Genomic DNA, 23,711 nt, shown 5'->3' on the forward strand with positions numbered 1-23,711 from the left:
TTCCAATATATTTTGTTCCAAAATGTTTATCCCCTTTTTGCTTTCTGTTTATTTTCGTAAAAAGGATTTGGTTGGCTATGAATATGAAATGTAGTAAATTCGTGAGAGCCTAGTGAGAGCTATCTTCGATGACATTTGAATATTTTGTACCGCAATCAAAACGCGTTTGTGTGAGAAACACACTGTTTCGTTTTTCTTGAAACGAACAACACTATTTTTTTTATTAAAAACAATCAGTCCGTTGTAAGGTAGGTAAATAATACCGAATACACACTTGCGGGTTTTGTGTTTGCCACTGCGCTACGCAACTGGGATATTATATTTCCTAGCCATAACAATAGTAACATTTACAAAGTATTGCATCTAGTGTAAGAGTACCTATATGAACATTTATGTTCTAGAAATATATATATCGACGGGGAAATAGAACGTGTCACTTAAGGGAGGATGAGTATTAGCGAGTGGTGAGTGGGCGACCAATGCAAAGCTCTTGTTATGTCTAATGGTCTCTGCTTCCGGATGTAGAGTAAGCTATGGTTTGATAGCACTTTCGGCGTAATAATTATAAAAGGAAGTGTATTTTTCGGAGATCAGCTTTTTGCAATGGCCTTTCTGTTTATGATGCAACATAGATTATTTTTGTTCATCACGATTTTTATTAACAAAATTTGCATCCGAATGTGATTTTTCATAAAGGCGCTGATATTATTTTCACTATAAAGTGACGATATCGTATTAGCTAGTGTGGTTATAGTTTGTTGCTGTTATAGTCAGGGATGATGTAAATGTTTATAGCAGTGGGCAGATAGTTTTATTGTCTGAATGGGCGCGGCGGTTCTCACAGTACACAGGATCTGGGCTCTATTTGCTCCCGCGCATTCATGTGAGACGATGCGCCGCGCCCTCCCTACAAGTACCAACTTCAATACTCTTCTGTAATGATACTAGAACATTTCTGATAGTGATAATTCAAATTCAAAAATATCTATATTCAGTAGGTGACATGTTTGTTACACTTTGAAACGTCATTTTTTACATAATACTGATACTTATACACAAATGAAGTCGCGTCTACCACGACTCTTTAATATTGATTACAATATTCTTTATCTTTTACTCAACAAAAAAAAATATTATACCTGATCAACATTATAAATATTCTATCAATCGTACTTCTAAGAATACAAGTTATTAAGAATGCACACGGAAACCCGGTTAATATGGATATACATTCTTTTTCTTTATCGGATTACACTATATATCCTTACTGGGCACTCGCGTATACATACTTCTAGCCTCGCCTGGCTGCGACAGCGTTTACAAATAGAGCCAGAATCTGATCTTACATCATCTGCTTGACTTCACGGTTCCGTTTAAGCAAATACGATTTTATACATACTTATTTATTTTCGTCTCTGAGTTCGGGCCAATTCGATTTCACGGCCCAGCCGCTGCCAACACGAACTGGCGAGCGCAGTTTACCTGGCCACAGGGCTGGAGTTAGGCGCCGGTGCCCTTGACAGGATTCTCATCTTACACCTCGTTACTACTCCAGAAGTTCCCTTTGTGATGTCCGCACCTGGCATAGACGATATTGCGTCATATACACGTGTGAGATTCCTCTTGTGTAATACATAATCATGATTACGGTTGTTAATATATGTTTTATAATCAAACAAAAGCGACAAGTCCAACCTTGATAGAATAGATAAATTATTATCGACGCGTCCAAACTCGTTATTGAGATGTCTCGCTATCGGATCGGGCCCTATACATGCACTATGGCGCTTAATAATGTCTAATACCGATACGGATCTGTGTTTTTAAATCGAACGTACTACAGCAAAGCTAGGATGTAATGACCCCGATTCCTGAAGACACCTCCTAATTTTATTTTAAGTTATACCCTTCATTTTATTATTCGCCGAAAAGGAAACGGAGGGATAATTAACTACTGTTAGTTTTAAATTGAAAGAATAACCTGGACGAACCTAATAGGCATCTTACTCATATGCAATACGTTTGACGTGGGCTGTCAACTTAATTCTGTCGGGTTATTGTCCAATATAAAATGGGAGGGGCTTTGAAATTTCTGCTTAAATTTACGTGTGTTCCATAAATTTTATGCATGTCGATTACCCGTCTCTTTTCTTTTCGGCGCATTAGAAAATGACAGGTATAACTTAAAATAAAATTAGATCGTATGTACCGGAACCAATGTAACGTTAAAGCAGCTTCAACTATCGGTACTTAATAACGAGAGATTTGGCTTGTTTGTGTGAGGAGAGTCCAGTAAGTCCCTTTTACCGCAGATGGCTTAGTCACCCAAATACCTTTTATATTAGTGCCCTTCAGAGATTTTTGGTGGGATTGCTCCTTTGCCAATACAGTTTCTTTCGTATTCAACTTTATAGTCTTTATTGATTTCTAAATAATATAAAGCTCCTAAAACAATAATTGGATCTTATTTTTCACTTATTAACGAATCCCATTAAAAAATATCGTTTAGGTTTCTAATTTAACAATCAAATTAAACTCAATCAACTACTTTATGAGGGTATACGTATTTATGAATACAGAAACCGTCTCTCTTTCCTTAAGTCTACGGAAGAACCAATTAATGCTAACAGTGTCGTGATCTAAATTTGAAGTGTTATTGACACAATGCCTAATGGGCTCGGAGAGAGGCTTTCTCCACATTTATTCCGTGCACGTTAATTCAATATTGGTTTAGCACCGTTCTCGCGTCGGTTGCTGTGACCGGTACCTTGGACCAGTCTCTTGCTAAATGTACGTAGAATTAGAAATGCATTAAGGAATAGGAACACATTTTTTTGTATCTGAACATACTATTAGGCGCTTTAAGTTGATTAAATCACATCACACAAATCTCATGGATGCGTAAATAGAAAGATAACCGCATGCTCCTTTTTTGAGAATGAGGAGGGAGAGAAGATTTCGAACAGTGAAGTAAAAGTAGGGAAAGGCCTTGCACGAACATCTGTTCGCCTTTCTTTTGTGATACTTGAGATTAAAAAAATCCACTAGCAACTCGACTACCTAGGCTATAACACACAACACAGGTTAGGTTAGGGTAGGTGGGTTTTAACAGTAGGTTATTGCAGATGATATTTAACAGTAAAAACCGCATAGTTCATTCAGTGGGTGTCGAGATTAACCCAAATATATGCAGAGGGTAGAGTAGACCTTTTTGATAATGTAGGTACAATTATGTAGGATCAAACGCTGTTTAATAAAATAACCCTCCTAGTAACTAATAGCTAAATACTACTACTATAAAAAAAACGAGTGCGCAAATTCGAGACATGATGTAACGTGTATTTGTTAGATTGTGATCAATAAATCTATTGAAATACCAAGCCATACAAATACAAAAACGCTTTATTGCACATATAAATACAATATTCAAAATAATTACAAAAGTAACAAGAGAAGCACAATCGGTGGCCTTATTGCTAAGTAGCAATAGCTATATTTTCTATTGATTATAATACAAATAAGTTTTAGATTAACCAATTTAAATACCATCCCCTACCTACCTAATGCTTCAAATACTCAAACCCGTACATTATCATAGCATAAAATCGTGGTTATATCAGTTACATCATCATCATCATCAACCCATTAACGTCCCCACTGCTGGGGCACGGGCCTTCCCTATGGATGGGTAGGGAGATCGGGCCTTAAACCATCACGCGGGCCCAGTGCGGATTGATGGTTATTAACGACTGCTAATGCAGCCGGGACCAACGGCTTAACGTGCCTTCCGAAGCACGGAGGAGCTCGAATTTTTTTTTTTTTTTGTGGTCACCCATCCAATGACCGGCCTTTGCGAAAGTTGCTTTACTTCAACAATCGCAGACCGAGCGCGTTAACCGCTGCGCCACCGAGCTCCTCATCTCCTCATCCATCAGTTACATAAACATCGTAATTATTACTCTTGAGTTATTGTTTAGTATCATCCATTGTTGGGATAGGAACCAGATGGTAGACAAGTATGATATTGTGTTGTACTACTCAATGTCACAAAATATAAATGTCACATAATACAGGGTGTTAGTGACATTGTAACGAATACTTGTTAATATTAAGTGGAATTTTCCGTCGAAAATCATGTTTTTTTTAGATTTTTCAAATTATTTTCAATTCTATACCTACTTTAGCGATAGGTAGCAAATTCCACTTAATACTAATGAATCATCCCTCTCAGTATTCGTTACGATGTCATTTACACCCCGTACAAGTACATACATAGGTAGCCATACAATTAGCTATGGGTGTTAATGACACCGTAACAAATACTGAGGGGGATGATTCAGACCATGATACTGAGTTGATATCAAGTAGAATTTCATGTCGGAAAATTCATGACATTTTTTGTATGTGTTTTTTTTTTATTAATTTCAGTTCCATACTTTTGCTACGGAAAATTCCACTTGATATCAACTCAGAATCATGATCTGCATCATCCTCAAACTTTTTGTTACGACGTCACTAGCACCCTGTACACTTGGCAACAAAATATGAAGCATGTTATTATAACTGCCTCGTTTTGAACGAGCATTTTCGATGATACCTGTTACCACTTTTACTGAAGTGTTCCGTTTCCCTTGAGAGTCGTTTGCGGTGATAACCCTTCCATCCCAGAATGACTGTTCTTATTTTGCAAATTAATATAAAGATACTGATTTATTATACATTTGGTATTTTTGTTTACTAAATGTATGACAAGGAACTAAACCAATGATAGCCGAATTTGTTTTCAAATTCATGTTTGGATCATAAATGATTATCACGTGCTCAGCGGTGAGGGAAAACATCGTGAGGAAACCCACATTCCCGAAAAATGCATTTTCGGAGGTTTGTGCCCTAACCTGTTGGGCTGGTTTTCAGTCGCTTCTGTAAAAAACCGGCGCGGTCAAATCTGCTGGTTAGGTAAGCGGACCTTGTGAAAACGGGTTAACACTAGCGAAATGAGTTATCATTTTTTTATCAGTAGCTAAGCTAAAAGTATAATCTACTTATAACTAGTCGAGGCACAAGCTTTTAAGGGTCTAATTTTGGGTTTTTTGTATTCTATGTGTTCTCGCAAATAAATTGATTTGATTTGATTTAATAAGAGCCATAATGTTGATATGGAAACTAGTTTTTCATAATAGACAAGCACCATTATAGACGACGATACTGCTCACCACCTATCACGCTATCTAATTGAAAGCTTGGTCAGGCGTGAATATACTTACATGTTTATGCGATGGGTGTACCTCTGACTAATCCGATTGGGAATACAGTCGTGTGTTTATGTTATTTGTCATAATGAAATGTTCTGGACTTGTTAAGACAAGCAAATATTGGCACGTTACAGTCTAAAACTAAAATGAAATACAGGTGAAATTGGCTACGCTCCAAATATAATTTGATCTTTAGACAGAAGATCTTTATGTTTAAATATAATAAAGCGGCGATACACGAATTTGACGAAATAGACTATCTCTTGCTCTGTGAGACGTGGCGTTCAAGACAGAGCTAAAGGGAATTCCTTGCTAGGTTTGCTAGGATTTACGAATTAGGAGATTAATGTTTCAGTATTCACAATTTTGATGGATGTGGTTGGTTTGCAGAGACCGTCATGATCGCTCCGACGTTCAAGGCGCGATCTACTTCACCAGGTACTTGTAAGATGATTGTCTGTTGAACCTTGGCTGTTTGTTTTATTGCAGTGGTATCAATAACCGTTTGGCCTAGCAAAATGCTAGTATACGATTTCGAACAATCATGGGTTATATGATAATGAGTTGTTATCAAAGTTGATTTTCGTTTTCCATTTGAATCATGTATGATCAACGTTAAATAATGTTAGTAAATTAATAAATAAAGAGTCTATTTGTCTATACATGACGCACTCATGAATGTTCGAATGAAAATACCAGAATAAATGTGTGTAAATGACAAAGCATAATAAAATATGTGTATTAGCATAAGAATGGTATACTGCGACCTTGGTCCGTATATTATACTTATGGTAATAGAAAGTATCAGTTTGACTGCCTTTGATGGTGTTTGGATGAAGTTGTATAAACAAATAACCTATTTTTTAAGTGACTTTTGTTTGTTTTGAGTTGTTTAAATATTGAACGTTTGAAACACTAATCACTAATCGATGTTGAAATGTTTACTTTCATTCTATCGATAAAATTTTTAGGGTATTATAATTTCTGTATGTATTTACCTATACAATACTTATAGTGTGAATTTTTGTTATCTACCTACCTAGGTACTGCAGTACCATAAAAATCCATTATTAAAATGGAACACATTATTTATTGTGTGTCGTGGTTTCCCGGATATGTGCCCGGTTAATTGCAATAGGCTAGACCCTATTACCTACATCTACATGGCGAAGTGCGGGTGTATACAACTCTGCCTAACGCCTGTGGGAATACACGCGTGATGCTATGTATATATTAATAGAGTTATTTGTGGAAAAAAAGATGTAGCGTTTATTAAAGGAACTGTGTGGATGTTAAAAGTATTTATTTTGCAAAAGTGCTAACCGTTTACAAGGCAAGTTCTTTTACGGTTGTCGACAATCATATCGGACGCGGCCGTAAAAGGCCGGAGTCATAAAGCGGGCATTAGGCCCGTGTTATGCTGACGGGGCACATTTGTCGACATTACGCTAACCATCCTGCCCGAACGAATGGGAAAGTTACTCGTTAAATACCTACATGATGCGCCCTTTTATACGAAAAGATGTTTCCACACTTAAAACCTTATATTAGAGCATTAAAAACCAGAGTAGATACGTACAATTTCCGCAACGTAATTTTATTGATACGGCTTAATTGCGTTTTATTATAATAGTATTCCACCATGTGGGTGAATATCAAAATGTGTCAAGTTTGGTGGCGAACTGTCATACAATTTTTTCGTGAAAAATTGGGGAAATTGGGAATTGAAAAATTCCTTTTTCATGTCGGAACCGAGGATCCTTTTGGATCTTTTTCATGTCGGAACCCAATTTTTCACGAAAAAACAATATGAAATTTCGCCACCAAACTTGAAATTTTGAGATTCACCCATGTATGACCATGAGTAATACCATGAATGGACGCTGCAATGACCTTAACAGTAGGTACATACTCTACATAAAAATATTTATCAATTACACATAAATACGATCAGAAATTTAACAAAAAAATATTTTATGGAGTAACTTCATTATCTTCTTCTATCGTGTGGGTTGTGTGGTGGATTACCAACCGCATCAACCCTGCCAAAGGCCCCTGACATGATTCATGTAACGACTACATACGTAGTAACCGGGACCAAGGGCTTCACGTGCCTTCCAAAGCACGGATCATTTTACTTTTGGACAATCAGGTGATCAGCCTAACCAAACTAGGGATCAGAAAGTAATTTTTGTGATATGTCCCCACCGTGATTCGAACCCGGGGCCTCCGGATCGTGAGTTCAGCGCTCAACCACTGGACTACAGAGGCCGTTATCGTCATAATGCAACATATTCTAAAAACGTTTCTAAGCTCAGTAGCTAGGTAATAAAATAATTCAATATATTAATTTTAATTTTATCCAGCTTACGACATCGTATCAACAGTGGCTGCAAGTTGTCTTTGATTACTTGTGGCTCTGCCCACCCCATTAGGGATTACGGGCGTGAGTTTATGTATGTATGTATGTATTAATTTTAATCAGGAATCAGAATCATTTATTCAATGTAATTATCATGGATAAACTTGTTGAACGTCAATGTAACATTTTGTAATTTACGTCATTTCGCAAACTGTTATGCCTGAGTAGAAATAACTTACAAGAAACTGCAACAGCAACCCATCTTTTAAATCAATAGGGTATACATTACAAGTTATTTAATAAATAGGGGAACATATTTAATAACAGTCATTTTTATCACTTAGGTAATCATTAATCTTATAAGTAATACGTTTTTTTACGTTAAGTAAGCTTCACATGAGCTTTAAATTTATTTGCTGACAAATTCAAAATATTATCTGGTATTTTATTGATGTATGATTTATATAATCGAATCCTTGTCGCCATTGTCTATAAATCCTTTTTATTCGGCCTTAACCCGCGCGGCATGTGTGGTATGTAGTCTATGTGTGTGTATGTAAATATTGCGTTGGGTCTTGATAACGATAAACCATGCACTTCCGCCTCTTTTGTGAGGATACCGGGATAACGACTTAAACTGTGAAGATAAAGGCGGATTTATATTTGTCTGACGTGTTGTGACGTGACGCGTCAGTACGGTATCGGTTTCATACATTTAGTATAGTAACGTTCATACTAGTAATGCGTATTGTTGTGGTTCAGAGCAGAGCTGTATAGTCAGAGCTGTATTGATTCAAAATATCTTCATGAGGCGTCAGAACATAACATATAAGTGAAAACTAGCCATCACGTCACGACACGACACGTCACAACACATCAGACAAATATAAATCCGCGTTTAAACGTATCAGAATAATCAGAGAGCATAAATCGGTACGGTTAAAGCTACAGCAGCTACTTAGTCTTGCAGAAGCTTTTGGTATTGGTCATCACATCACTAATTTAAAAGCCACGCTCTTGTCGGTGTAGCATTCTCCATGCTATTTTTTAGGAAAAAAATAGGGCAGTGGTTTCCCATCTTGCCTTTCGCCCCTTTCCTTGCTTTTTGTTTGGTACTGGTGTTCAAAGTTAAAACATGAATAGTTAATATGCAATATAAATTAAAAAATATACTTTTTTGACGTAACTTATTTTGACTTGGACTTATTTAGCCGGGCCATTATCAATCGGTGGTCAACTTCTGCTATTTGTATTGTAGGTACGCTGGACACCAGAAAGTATTGTTTGGTTATCAAATTTTGATGATTTTATCCTAATAGGGGTTTTAGAAGACCAGGAATCTGTCTAATGTTCAGAATATAAATATGGCACTGTCTTTAGCTCGGACTCTAAAAAGTAAAGCGGTATTTTTTACGATGCTGTAAAACGGAACTCATATTCGCGACCATTTGACTCCAAGTCTACTTTGTGGACTGAAATCACACCAAATCTTACAAAAATCCACCTACCCGTTTTTCCAGCAACTTATTTTTTCAAGTTTTTCGTCTCGTAAAAATCTTACTCGGATTACCTAACCAATAAAAACATTAAAGAATGCTTAATATCCAGCCGTTTTCAAGATTCAGTGATGCATTTACCCACGAACAACATTTCAATATATATTTTTCTTATTTTATAATTTTACAGATGATAATAGTGGCTGTCACGTTTTGCGTTTTGTTATTACATAGGTACTTACCTACTTTACAAAGATCTATAGGAAGAAACAGGAAAGAAACAAAGTACATAGGTAACTGGGTAGGTATTAGGTAGTCATTATGTAGTCACTGAGGGTATGTCAACATATACTGGTGTGTCGTTAGTAGCCGACGTCCGAATGTCAGATGGGTCGTAAAACTAAAATCCGGTGCACGTTCCTTCTCAAGGTAAGAGGCGTAAACTATTGCTGCCTTGCTATTTCTTGGTCAACATCGCTGTAAACAATCGTTAAATATATTGTAATACTGCTATAATACCTAAAGTTCCAATAGTTTCCTTTGTTTGAGAGACTAATGATGGTCATCAACAAACAGATGGTAGAGATGATACACTAAAGAAACAATAAAAAAAATATAAAGAAAATAGTGTTAGATAAATTCGCATTGCTTATCGAAATGCTCAAGTTTTCCACCTACATCATTTACCTTTAAAACAAGATGAGTAGGTACTTTCTATAAAATAAAAACACTTGTCTTGTTGATAAGCAAACAGATAAAAACGACTTTATGTTAAAGATTTGACACTCCTCCCCTCCCACTTGTCGTTTAGCTGGTAGGTCGTGACGTAAGTGCAACATTGGTGGATAATCTCTGTTACATCACCGCATTCTTCATTTAAACGTTGACAGTACAATGGGCGTTTGTGAAGAAGTAATATTGAAAAGATATCGTCCGTATCACAAGCGACTCTGAGGCCCTTAGCCAATAGGCGATAGAAACCGAGAAAGATTTCTTTCGTTTTAAAACGACATTTTTAAATGCAGAATAGAATTTGGGTTGACGACACTGTCTACTTTTAAATAGCCAATCAAGTTGAAATTTTGGAATATGCTGTATATAACTTGGCGGGCCGTAATAGGTTTCAAAAGCTTCAAAGATGTTTATAAAATAATATATTACTTAAGTATATAATTTGGAATCGGCATACCTTCATACTGGAACAAAAAAGGGTTCCCTATTATCAAAAACATTACAACCCCTTTCTATAAACAATAGCCTTTTCTGAACAAAAACATTTACATTTGACTACAATGTTTTCACAGAGGCGACTATAATAACAAAGTCTGAGCGTATTTAGGTAGCGAGCACCGGATACTGCAAACTACAATATGCCTGCTTTTTTAATATAATGTGTGGTTTAATATTCTATTTTTGAAACGTTCAGGTTGCTTTCGGAATGATTTCGCCAAGGCAATTATTTACTTCCTTGAGAGTAAGTAAGACTTGTGCATTTGGAATATGTTTACAATCAGGGATCGTAAAAGGAATTTGAAGGAAAGGAAATCATATTTACTGCAATTTACGACTTACAGTGCAGGGTTAAAGCGACAAGAACGAGTGCTCTATTCATTGAACCTTTATCGAGTTAGTCTCGTCGACAGCGTCTCCGCGGAATATTAATGGCATATAATATGGTCTGAATACTTGTTACAACTTTTCCCATTACGCTCAAGTAGATTTAAACAGGAAAAATGTATATGACATAAAAAGATGGTATGAAATGAGCGGGACTCGTCGGAACTGTATCGAGCGCTTTGAATATTGACCCCCTTGTAGCAGAGTGTTAACGCTGTTGTTACCCAATAATTATGATTCATTTTCTTCGCAAACGTGTTACTAGTTAAATAATAACAACCTTTAAAAATAATTTTGATAGCGTGCGCGCTGTGGTCTCATAGAAATTGTTCACAAAATTATGTATGTACCTACCTAACCAACAACCTGAGCATGCATTTCTCAACTAAGTGTCAGTATTAGCGTGTTTGGAAACAATTTATGCAACTGCGGAAAATATTATTTCTCTGCTAGAAAAGTAGGAAAAAAATATTTACCTAAATGGCCGTTTGTGAAAAATCCAATACGAAGCGACCGAGGCCTTCCGAGGCTGCCGTCTCGAAGCGAGGCAGACAAAAGAATCAGTCTACCTAAAAGCTTCCATTGTACACTTATTGTTTGCGTGAGCCCACTAAAAGCAAGCTAATCGAGAGCTTTGGCCTTTTCACTATTTGCACTTTTGCTTTTTATGGATATTTCTTTTTGGGAAAATTTTAAACTACGCCCATAATTCAATTGAAAAGTTAAATCAAATCACACAGGTTTTTATTTTGATCCGCTTATCGGTGTCATTAGCAATTAAGATAATGATGCATAATGATTGTTTATATATATCATTATAATGTATTTCCTCTTTGCAAACAGAAAATCACTAGGTATTCTAATATGATGTCTAACTTAAGAAAATAGGATCTAGGTATGTAGTTTATGTTTGGACGAGAGAAAACCCTTCGTCACTTACAATGGTACTGGAACTTGCATCGAAAAAGCGACTAAGTAAACATACCACAACATATCATACCAACAATAAAATTATTCTTTATTACACACGTATAAGTACATAAAACATATTAAAACATACTTACACAAGAAAGATTACAGCACAATTATTGGCTTGGCAATTGATTGGGATCGGATGGGGAATTTTGCTTTCAAAATTCCCCATCAACCAAGTGATTCAGCTTGCAACGTCACAGTCAAACAAGTGACAATCTCATAAATTGATTTCGACAATGTCCCCCTCGGTAATCGAACCCGGACCTCTAACTCTAAGTAAACATACACAAGTATCTTATATCGGATTAGACATGTTTACAACATAAACTGGAATACTAGTAAGTAAGTTACTGAGACATAAATTCCAATCTAGAATTAGACTAGGTGAGCCAAAGCCTTTAGGTAGGTTATGTTACCTACCCAAATATTTGAAACTGTTATGTAATCCTACAATAACATTACAATATGGCTTACCATAACAAGATTACTCTCAATTCCTTGTTTATGTTAACTTAACTCAAACACTTTAAATTAACATGAAGATTCGTGAATCATCGTAGTTAACAACATGCTGTTAAGACTAATTATGCTGAACATCCATCAACATGAGACTTGACGACTGTATTTTATTACCAAGATAATACTGACGAATTATAGAAGTACACAACTGAAATATGAGGAGCTCGGTGGCAAAGCGGTAAACGCGCTCGGTCTGCGATTGTTTAAGTTAAGCAACTTTCGCAAAGGCCGGTCATAGGATGGGTGACCACAAAAAAAAAGTTTTAATTTCGAGCTCCTTCGTGTTTCGAAAGGCACGTTAAGCCGTTGGTCCCGGCTGCATTAGCAGTCGTTAATAACCATCAATCTGCACTGGGCCCGCGTGATGATTTAAGGCCCGATCTCCCTATCCATCCATAGGGAAGGCCCGTGCCCCAGCAGTGGGGACGTTAATGGGCTGATGATTATTATGATGATGACAACTAAAATATACTTAATCTCACGCCCGTAACTCCTACCGGGGTGTGCCAACTGCCGCGCACACATATCAAAAACAACTTGCACCTACTTTTAATACGAAGCTTCTAAAGACGGATACGATACATCCTGTCGTTTGAATTTTTAGTGGCTGGGCTAATTCTAGGGTCGCTTAACTTACAAGGGGCGATGTTGGCAAAATAAAAAAATCCGCCCCGTATAAACCAGACCACACCACACTATATAGATACGCTACCGCTACGGTTCATACTCCACCACTAAGCTCTAGTGCAGTATTCTACGTATTAAAGCAATTGTAATTGTTGTTGATTGATTGATTGATACATCGTAAGTATAGAAAAGGTGATCAGCCTATCACGCATAAAACGGTTGATTCGACAGATAAAGACACAATCCTTTTGTCGGTGTTTCGACATTTCCGGAAAGATATGAATTTGGACTTCCTAGTAGAACATATACATTGAACATATACATTGAACATATACATTGAACATATACATATATATTGGTCCCAGTTACTACTTACTGATGTAAGTACGTAGTCGTTATATGAGTCATGTCAGGGGCCTTTGGCGGCTCAATAGTAACCCTGACAGCAGGATTGATAAGGTTGGTAATTCACCTCACAACCCACACGATAGAAGAAGAAGAGTAGAACATAAGACATCCAACTCGCAAGTTAGCTAGTCGATATTAGAAAACAACAATTCCACAGATAAAGACTATAAACTATTATAAATATTTCGAAAATATGGATTGTATAGGCGTATAGGCATAGTTAGCGATATCAATTCTGTGAATGGCGGCGATAAAAATAGCGAACACATGTGCTTGCGCCGCCAGATGCCCTGCGACCTTACGGCGGTTTTATAACATGTGTATAAAACGCCCAGTTTTACTTCCATACTACGTTACCAGCTATAAACATTTACAATATAATATATAATCACTGTAACAGTGATCGAAAACCTTGAATTTCGACAAACTGGCAGGTAAGCGTAAAAACAACATCTTGTTGTTAGATTTTTACCTCATACGATTCGAGTAATAGGTAAAACGTAAATTACCGATAAAGAAGAAATCCAGACCTTTATCCCCATATTAAAATGCCTAAAGCAATTCGAAATTCGGGGTCGATTTATTTCAAAAGTCTAATTGTCAGTTGTTCTGTTTTTTAATGAAAACGTCAAAGAGTAACACAGAATAAGAAATGTTTAAGTCCATCTATGCTTAAATGGGAGTAATGGTCATTAACAGATTTGTGTGGTATTTGTATGGAACTGTTTAGATTCACCGATGTTGTTGGAATTCGGTATTTGGAATCCCGAAGCTCAGATAGCCATGTTTCGATGAAATGCTCGTACATTAGTCGACGCTGCGGTTAATCAATATGTGTTCGCATACCCGTAAATTGGACAACATCTAACCACTGGTGTGGGAAATCTATTATGGACAAACTTCGATTTTAAATCGAATTCTATTTCCGAACTATTCGTTAATAATGACCACAAATATAGTGTTTTAATTACATGTGAAAAGTCGATTTTTTCCTAATTATGAAAAAATAAATTATTGATTATAATTTTCAGCGAATTGCAGATATTTTTCAATTAAAAATGCTTCGCTTTATTTTTGCTGCTGATTAAATTTATGTACTCGTTAAAGCGGTGGTTACCTTTACCAATTAATTAATACCTTGGTTATAATAATAAAGCAATGAAATACGATATTTTTATAGCTCTGCTTTTGGTCGCATTTCGTTTAATAATTATAAATTAAGAAATTATGTAAGTATGCAAACAAACTTTAATGAATAGTTTTCGCTGTCGTCAGAATTCTATCCCAAATGAAGATTTGAAGCCGACTTCGACTCCCTATATACGTACAGGCTGTAAGTGATATCGTACGCAATACTGAGGGGAATGGCTCAGACCATGATTCTGAGTTAATATCAAGTGGGATTATCAGCGGCAAAATTCATGTTTTTTTTATTATTTTGATATCGACTCAGAATCATGGTCTGAATCATCCCTCAAAGTTTTAGTTAAGATATCCCTAACTTACAATACAATAGTTATTAACTCTTTATTCTATAATAAAGAATAATAACTATGACGCAAGAGTAGAAGATTGGTGGGAGATTGGGATTACATATTTACTATGGTACTTATTCATTGTTTTAAGTTTACGCGGTTATTATCATAATTAAAGCACATAATAACGGGTAACAGTGTTGAAATATCGGGAGTCTCATATCCCCATTTAAACGCGGTAAGAACCCGTTATTATGTGCTTTAATTATGGTACTTATTACCTAAATATTATACAAGTTTAAATTAATAGTCTGTCGCTCTATGTTACGTTATATTTAAAAAATAATCTGCTATATTTTCTGCCAGCGTGTGCATCTGCCAACCACAATAGGGAAAAGCGCGGCTTTCTATATGTAGGAGAGTATTAGTTTCGTTTGATTACTTATACGTTCATTCACCACATTTTTCTGTCGCACCTCTCTCAGTAAGTGTTTACTTCACCTCAAAACCAAACAACTTTCTATTTTCCCCCTTTTAATTTAAAGATTAGAATTGCGTAGCCCATTTTTATCACAACTCATTTGCAACATAATTTGTATTTTAGATGCTTTTTCTCATCTAATATATGAAATCAGTTCATGTAAATGATTTAATTTATTCCGACCTTTTCTCGAGGGTTTAAGGTTTAAACAATTTTAATAATGCTCAACGAAGTCATAATAATATGAAATTGAATATAAAATGCACCATGCATCAATTAATAGAGAACAAACTAAGTAAGTAGTTCTTTTACGTTCATTAATAAATAATTATTTACTTATTAGGCGTTCAAAGTACTTTCTCACCAATTATGTTGTCATTCTATCGATCATCAGAAAGTAATCATAGTTTAAACTAAGTATAATGAAAACACATATTACGCAATACTAGACCAAATTTGAAGTGTGAATATAGTGGAGAGTCATTAAGAGAGTCGCCGGCCAGAAATAGCGGTTTCTATTCGAACACGATGTGTGTCAACGGCGAAGTTATTTTAACTATATTTTCATTTCATAAAAATAAAGGGCCCAGCGAAACTGCTCTTGAAGTTATGTTTGGCGTGGCAAACTCAAAGATGAAAGAGTTTCGGGAAAATTTCGCTTTGCAGGAGTTGTGGAAATGCGGATTTTACGAACAAACGCGTACGACAAACTATTTCGCTTTGTCACGTAGGTAACTGCTGGTAAAAGGCCGAAATACTTTCTCCAAAAGCAAATAAGAACGTTAATTATACAGTCATGTTTTCGTAAATTACAAATTAATTTGATGAGTTGTCGAATCCATTGATCCAGTCACAAAGCAGCCTCTATCCATGGGGACTAACAAAATAACATAGCTGTCAATAAATCTTAAATACCGTTAATACTTCTGTAACTTATTTTAACCTTGATAATCACATTTATATTATATTTAATGTCACGCGATTTTGACTTTTGTACAGTCTAGACGGAGTTACATAACGACTTTAGCGAGTTAAGCCGAGGTATTAGATGATTTTGGTAAGAAATGGAATATATATTGCTACGAATATAAAGAAACATATAATGTAGATGTAGTCTTTAGTTATCTTCTTATTACGAATATGTATTTTTAATTTACAATAATCGACTTAGAAAAAATAAAGAATATACTGGACTAGTTACTAATCAGTTTACTCTCTCTATAATTTTACAAAGCGGCTGCAGGAAGTTAGTTTATAAATGACTATTCTGCCCGACGGTGACGTAGTATATTCTACGGATGCAGGCTTCAGATAATGTTTGTATATGTAAATTTTGAGGTATAATAGTGAGTCTAGGCAAGCCCGGGAGGTGGCAAGTGAGTCAGAATGTCAACAGAAGCGTCACGACTGGCGTGAGGTCAGAACACCTGAACGGTTGGCGCGTTGACAACTTGCGTAACACAACAACAGGAAACCATGCTATTTGGGTGACCATTACTGACTTCACGCGGTATATTTGTGTGCTTCCTATAAATTATGAGGTACTTTTATATGTTTACATTAATACTACTACTTTTTACGGTTCGGCTGCCTAAGAGGCTGAGACTAGTACCTTCTGCCATTCAATTACCTTTAGAAAAAATCTGTCTTGGTACATTGACGTATACATTCCCACGTAGTGAAAAAGCGGTGTGCACGTATAAACAATATGTTTTCTTAGGTCTCCTTATGCTCAAAGTAACTTACGGAAAAACAAGCGCAATATTTCTCAACAAATTTTGTTAGGAAACTTTAGAGAATAGTTATTTGAGCATGTCTTATAGGTAAGCTATTCTTAGGTATACTTAATAATTATCATCTACGAATAACATAACGGGGATTTAAAATGAATGGTTAGGTATAAATAGGTAAAATACCTAGGTACTAGAGCGCTGTATTGCTTATTTCAAACGGTTTCTTGTTTTGTTCACTATTATACCGAAGCAAATAATGTCGTTTTTCTTTAACAGTATTATTAATAGAAATATAAATTAATTATAACTTTATTTCTGTTTCAGGTAAGTCGTGCTGTTTTATACTACATGCGGTAGAGTAAGTCGAAATTAGTTAGAAAAATCAACGTCATGCAACACTCGTTTCAAGAGTTTTTTTTTTTTAAATTAGTAATTACTTACTTTTCTTTTAACTTTCATGAATGTCAATGAAAGCAGTTGACGAAGTAAAGTTAATAGCAATATTTTTAGAACGATACAAAACTGCTTCCCTGCATGAGTCCGGGCAAACGGCAAACCTACAAATGTGACGTCAAAAATGCATTTGATGTAGATCGCACAGGATAGACAGGACCGATAATAGAGACTGAAGGTCTTTACCTAGAGAGGGGACAGATAGGCAAAAGGAAAAAATATTGCGGAACACTTTTACAGCGACACTATTCGATTTTCCGTTCTTTTTCGAGCAACTGGATTTTTTTATGGGAAAAAGTCAACGCGTCGCAAAATCACACGGATGCCGTCACACGATATGCGATGCAATGAAAATAAAAGCTTGTGCCAGTGAAAAATATTGTTATTGGTACATACCTGTCGTACACAACAGCGTTCGTTATCGGTTTGTTTACTATCGAGCCACCGCACCGTAGCACTGTGATTACAACAGGCATAAGTGTCAAACTGAAAAGGCTTCGTATTTTTAACTATCTTTATGGGCACTTTTTTCCATGCAATAGTATCGGGGCTGCACTTAGATTCTCACATGTTGTGTATAATTACGGAATTATACGAACGAATATCTTATTATAGGTATCGGCACGTAAGTTGACCCAACATGGCGATCTTCGGCGCCTTTTAAAAGTGTATAAAACCATTGTACATATTTAAATATTATTAAAATAACAGCCTTCAAAAACAATACACGAAGATTGAATATGCCCTTCCCCCCAATGATAGCTAATATAAAGAACGCATAACATACCATATTTCCGATTTGATACTGTAAAAAATACTACTGCACATAACCAAGTTATGTGCCGGGAATTATAGGTCCTTTTCTCTTTATTTATTATTTACTTATTTGTACACAATAAAACAGACACAAGGAACATACAAAGAAAACAGATAGTACATGGTACGGGTAAGCTTATCTCTAAACAAAGACATTTTTCAGCTGACCACTCAGCAGCAGCAGCTGTTCTGTTTATGCGCCCTACGCCAATAATGTTTTCAGACTTTTGTGAATCTTTTATCTGTTGGTAGACTGGGCTTTACGGTGACAATAAAAAAAAACATCTCGTGAGGAAACCAGAGGAAAAACAACGTGATTGTACCTGCAATTGGCCTGGTGTTTCTTTCGAATTGCAAGGTCAGGTGACAGTCGCTTCTGTAAAAAACTTAGAGTTTGTCAATTACTTAGGTAAGCAATCCGCGGACTAATAGGGATAAACTTGTAATATAAACCCTAGGGCGATGATAACAAGTCTCTTACTGCATGTAGGTACGTATTATTACTGCATGGATAATTAATAAATTCTATTATTAAAAAGTCCCGTCCTAAAACGTATACAAATTTAACCCAAAGAAAGTAATCAGAATTTAACATGGTACATAAATACTTCGTGGAAAAATACGTGGGCAAGCTTCTCAACTGGGATAATTAGGGACTATTATTATATAACTGAAGTGCCCTTGGCAGTTGGCAAACGATAAACTTTAATTTAAAGTAACCTAATTCGGAAAGTCGAATTAGGTTAACAGGGCTAATCACGGATTCTTTAAAAACGAGAGTGTTTTTAAAGAACCGGATTTGATTCCCGGCTCTAAACCATTGGATTTGACTTCGTGAGTTTGAATTTATTTTCAGTTCATAGATAGTTGATATCACGTGGTTTTCAGGATTTATGCCCGGTTAATGGCAATAGGCTCTTACATGGGACTTAAACGTAGTTAGCGAGGAGTGTTTGTATGTACAGTCATGAGCAATATAATGTACACACTTTAGGACTCTGTCACACTAACATATTTGACATTTAGTCAGACTTAAAGTGCAATTTGTCAAAAAAGTTAATGTGACATGGTAACAAAATGTATGCATATTATTATTTATGCTCGTGAGCGTACTACCTCTGATATAATGATATGCTGTAATCAGGTATACGTTTACAAGGGTCTTAAAAATAGGTGGCGAGGAGTAGTCATGTAGGTTTTCTAGACCTCTGACTACCCCTTTGGGGATACAGGCGTAATGCAGTGAGTGTGTTTATTTATGATGGTAAACAAATCAGTAGAGATATAAATATACCACATTCGAGATTACCTAGTTGCAGTTTTTGCATATATTTGAATAGACGTCTTTCAAATATTTACTCAATAAACTCTGTTAAGTAAATTTAGTAAATAGCAAACTTGAAAATACCTTTCAAGTAGGTATTTGGGTAAAGTTGCCAAGTAGTAAGTAGGTAGTGGTTGGTAGAGTATTTAGCACTAGATGAGAGTGGGCGATGAAACTTTTTAAAAGATCTTTCTCTTTTATTTAAACATTAGGACTATTCAATATTAACTTGTGCTCATTTTGAAACACATTTTGTAACAAAAAAATGCTTTTAAAATATTTCGAATAAAGGTATCTGACGTCCCTTTTCTTCTTCTTTGCGAGTCGATGGCGATCGAAACGAAATTTTTGCTGACCAATAATTGGCCACGCTTACGGCATTGTACGGCTTCGTAAAGGTCTTAAATAGTGCAGGTGTTAGGGCACGTCCCTTTTTAGGGATAAGGTTTAAATTCATTATTTTGTTCACTATTCTATTCTGTGTACCACCTACTTATTTCTAAAATAAATGATTTTCTTTCTTTCTTTCTTCTTTCTACTCCAGTTTGTACCTCACGACCCCATCACACTGTCAAGGCATTTCATTAAGTTTCTCTGTTCTTCAGTATTTTTCCACTTTTCCCTCTTAAGTAATGGCCCTATTAGCATTTCCAAGACAATAATTTAATATCTCTCCTAAACTCGCTAAATGTTTCTTGTTTTTCTCCTATTTTTTACTTGTTTACTGCCGGCGTTTTGTTACTTAATACCGGATTAGGTATAAGTAGGTACTTACTTCTTTATTCAGCGTCATTATATGAAAATAACAATATGTCTGCCACGTTTTAACCACCCACACGTGGAGGGTAGACAACCCTAAACTAGCCGTTTACCCGCGACTTCATTCGCATGAAACCCTAATGTTAAAATTTAAAACTATAGAAAACACACAAAAAATTTTGGACCTCTTTTTTACCTCCTTAGGGGATGAATCTCGCAAAATCCCGTATTAGTGAGCACCGACGTCCTAAAAGAAACCCCCATGCAAAATTTGGGACTTATAGCATTTGTAGTTTCTGACATTTCGTGACGAGTGACATTGTCAGTGACCTTTCGCTTTTGTATACAGGGTGTTAATGACAACGTAACAAATGCTTAGGAGGATGCTTTAGACCATGAGTCCATATCAAGTGGAATTTTATGTCGGAAAATTCATAAAAATTTTAGGGCTTTTTTTTTTAATTTCAGTTCCATACTTTTCCACTCGATATTAACTCAGAATCATGTTCTGATTCATCCCTTAAAGTTTTCGTTGCGATGTTAGGTACTCACCCCCTGTATTTTTCAATACAAGAGCTTTAATTGATTTGTTGTTAAACGAATTCTCCACTTCACATTGTATTTGCTTCCGTTATATTTTACCGCGTTGGAATTTAATTTGATTGAGTGCAATTCTGGTAGCAGGGGGCTTAAAATATTGGATTTTAATATCGGCGAGTATGCCGATAACTAGATTGAGTGGACCGCGGTGGGAAATTCAGCTCACTGCATGAGTTGCTATAATCGCTGTGAAAAACATGTTTTGCACAAAATGTTTAACGTTTTTCTACCAGGAATTTGTCCAACACTATTGGTTTCCGTGTTCGAATGAGAAATATCATTATACAGTTTTAAACAAAATGGCTCTCATAATGGACAAATTTCTTTAGAAATACCTATTTAGAATACCTATGTACGTATTTTATTTGCACCTTACCTACTCATTATTTTCGATTGCAAATCTTTACCTAATAACTATAGTACCTTTGTAATGTACGGTGATATCACCATGTCATACTTAATACCTAAATAATAGGTATCTACAATATTTAGGTAGTCCTTCATAACAAAATCTGCAGTTCATACATTGAACTTAACCCGGTCACAGTTGGTTAGATAGGTACCGTGAATTACTAGACTTCTAGACGAAAGACTTGGTAACGAGAAAAGTTAGAAGAAGTCCACAGACGTGGCCGAGGATGTGGTGCTTAGCCGTTATTACTTTTTTACTTAGTTTGTCTTACAAAGTGGCTAAAATTATCACTACAGATAGCAGATTGGATCTCACTAGGACACCATGGTTTTGCTACCAAAAAATGTATAAGTACAGTTGTAAAGAGTATATTATAGGGGTTACAAATTTATTGCCGGCATCCATACGCGCTGACAACATTGTCAATTTTGTATAGAATTGCACTTAGTCTTTTACAGAACGGGGCTTTGCAAAGTTACAAACGTATGAAAATCGACAATGACAGTGATAAATTTGTTATGAGATTGACATATGATCCGCAACAGAATCCAGAATAGGTAATTTCCCGATGTTTCTACTGGCTGAATAAATGTCTGATAGATCCCATTCTAGACTAGGTATAAGCTAGATAGTTGCACATGCTTAGACAAGTCTAATATTTAAAAGAAAGATCTTCTGTTTTTCGTTGTCCACTCTCGCGTGTCTACGTTACTTTACCTACTTGGCAAGAGGGTCTGAGAATTTCTATTCCAATTTTCGCAGATAAGACCACCAAATCTAATATGGTGTTGTTTGTCCAAAAGCTGAGTCAGTTTTCTTATCCCAAACACAACAAGGCTGAGTTTCATAATTAAATGAGAGCCATTAGTTTACGGAGAGCGCGTGCGACGGGTAAACTTGTGATTAGAATCCCTAATGACTTAAAAAAACATCTCTTAGACGGATTGTGGTGCGACGTGATCTATTTTCTAACTGTTAGAACAGAATCGATCGGCCTAACCTCGGATACATCACAATGTTCTACATTGCCTTCAGTACTTTGACAGATCTAACTCGTACCGCGCATTGAAGCTAGGCATTGTGAAACATTAGCTATATTGAAATATAATCACTAACAGTACAGACGTTCTGTTTTACACTACCCAATGGGAAATTATTACATAAATACTTACCGTACATTCGCGCGGCACGAGGCGACATGCAAACAAAATGTGACAACAAATACAAACGTGTAACCTAGCTGTCGCTGCACGATTTTCTAGAATCTAGTTACCTCGGATCTCCACTTTTTTGGACTTTTTATCTGCGGAAACAGTGTTCGTATGTGAGCTCGCAAATCCCTTGCACACAAGCGGAAACATGTCCAACCTTTGCCAGTACCAGCCGGGCCTGCACGACAAACGCGCCGCACGCAGCGCGAATTATATTGAGCGCTTCGACCAATAGCCGTTTGACGTCCATCTACGTAGATAGCATTCGTATCGTTTATTGATCCAAGCGCTCGATATTATTCGCGCTGCGTGCGGCGCGTTTGTCGTGCAGACCCGGCAGTAGATAATATAAAGGCACTGTTACATTCCGCAATTCATCAGCCCCGATGCGTCGGGTTAGGCATTTAAATGTATGGCGAAATCGTGGCCCCTTCCACCTAGTGTATTACACCGACCGATCCCAACGCGGGCGATGAATCGCGTAATGTAATAGGGCCTTAACATCAACTCACATCACGTAAATAGAGGATCTTCCAGTCGCGCCTTAATTGAATTCGCTTTTAGCTCACTTTTAATTTATTCGTATTCTCTCACCCACTTTGATATCGGTACATGCTCGCAGGCTTTTTAGATAAATAACCAATTATCTCGATTCGATTTAATCCCCACGGCTTGTACAGGCTGAAATTTAAAACGTACATCGTGATCTCGTAATGGATATTTATATCTGCGCGAATAAAATTGTGTTTTTATATATACCTACCTACATGCATTGTTGCTTTCATTCGGTAATATAATTACATTAAACGTTTATTTGAGTAAATACGTTATGGTTATGGAAAATCATCTTCAGCTCTTAGGTAGGCTACCTACTCACATCAAACGAGGCATGAACATCCTCGTTCGCACACGTACGATACACAGACTATCGGATCGCGAACTAATCCAATAATTCGCGCTGCGACTATATCAACAACATAAAACGTCTCTATCCAAATTAAACGGGAATGTGTACTCGGCGCGAGTGAAGGTAAATATGTGGAGATTCATATAGGGGTGTGATCACATCACGACTTAATAGGCTAAGCGATTACGTCGGAGGCGCGCCCTGACGCCCTAGCCCTGCCTGCCACTAACCGCTAACCCAATTTGTGCAAAACGACATAGTAAACACGGCCCGATTCCACGCGT

General features: G+C 36.4%; 1 protein-coding gene across 14 annotated transcripts in view; it reads left to right on the forward strand.

Annotated features, from left to right (window-relative positions):
* LOC126369484 (uncharacterized) overlaps positions 1-23,711 on the forward strand; it is a 156,668-nt gene that overhangs the window by 93,982 nt on the left and 38,975 nt on the right. For 12 of the 14 annotated variants that reach the window (XM_050013910.1, XM_050013911.1, XM_050013915.1 and 9 more), the window contains one exon: positions 5,643-5,690. The exons of the other annotated variants lie outside the window; for them this stretch is intronic. In XM_050013910.1, the coding sequence (XP_049869867.1) occupies positions 5,643-5,690 (48 nt within the window). The remainder of the gene's footprint in view (positions 1-5,642; positions 5,691-23,711) is intronic. 14 annotated transcript variants of the gene reach the window in all.

Source organism: Pectinophora gossypiella, chromosome 9 (assembly GCF_024362695.1).
Source record: "Pectinophora gossypiella chromosome 9, ilPecGoss1.1, whole genome shotgun sequence".
NCBI classification, from domain to species: Eukaryota; Metazoa; Arthropoda; class Insecta; order Lepidoptera; family Gelechiidae; genus Pectinophora; species Pectinophora gossypiella.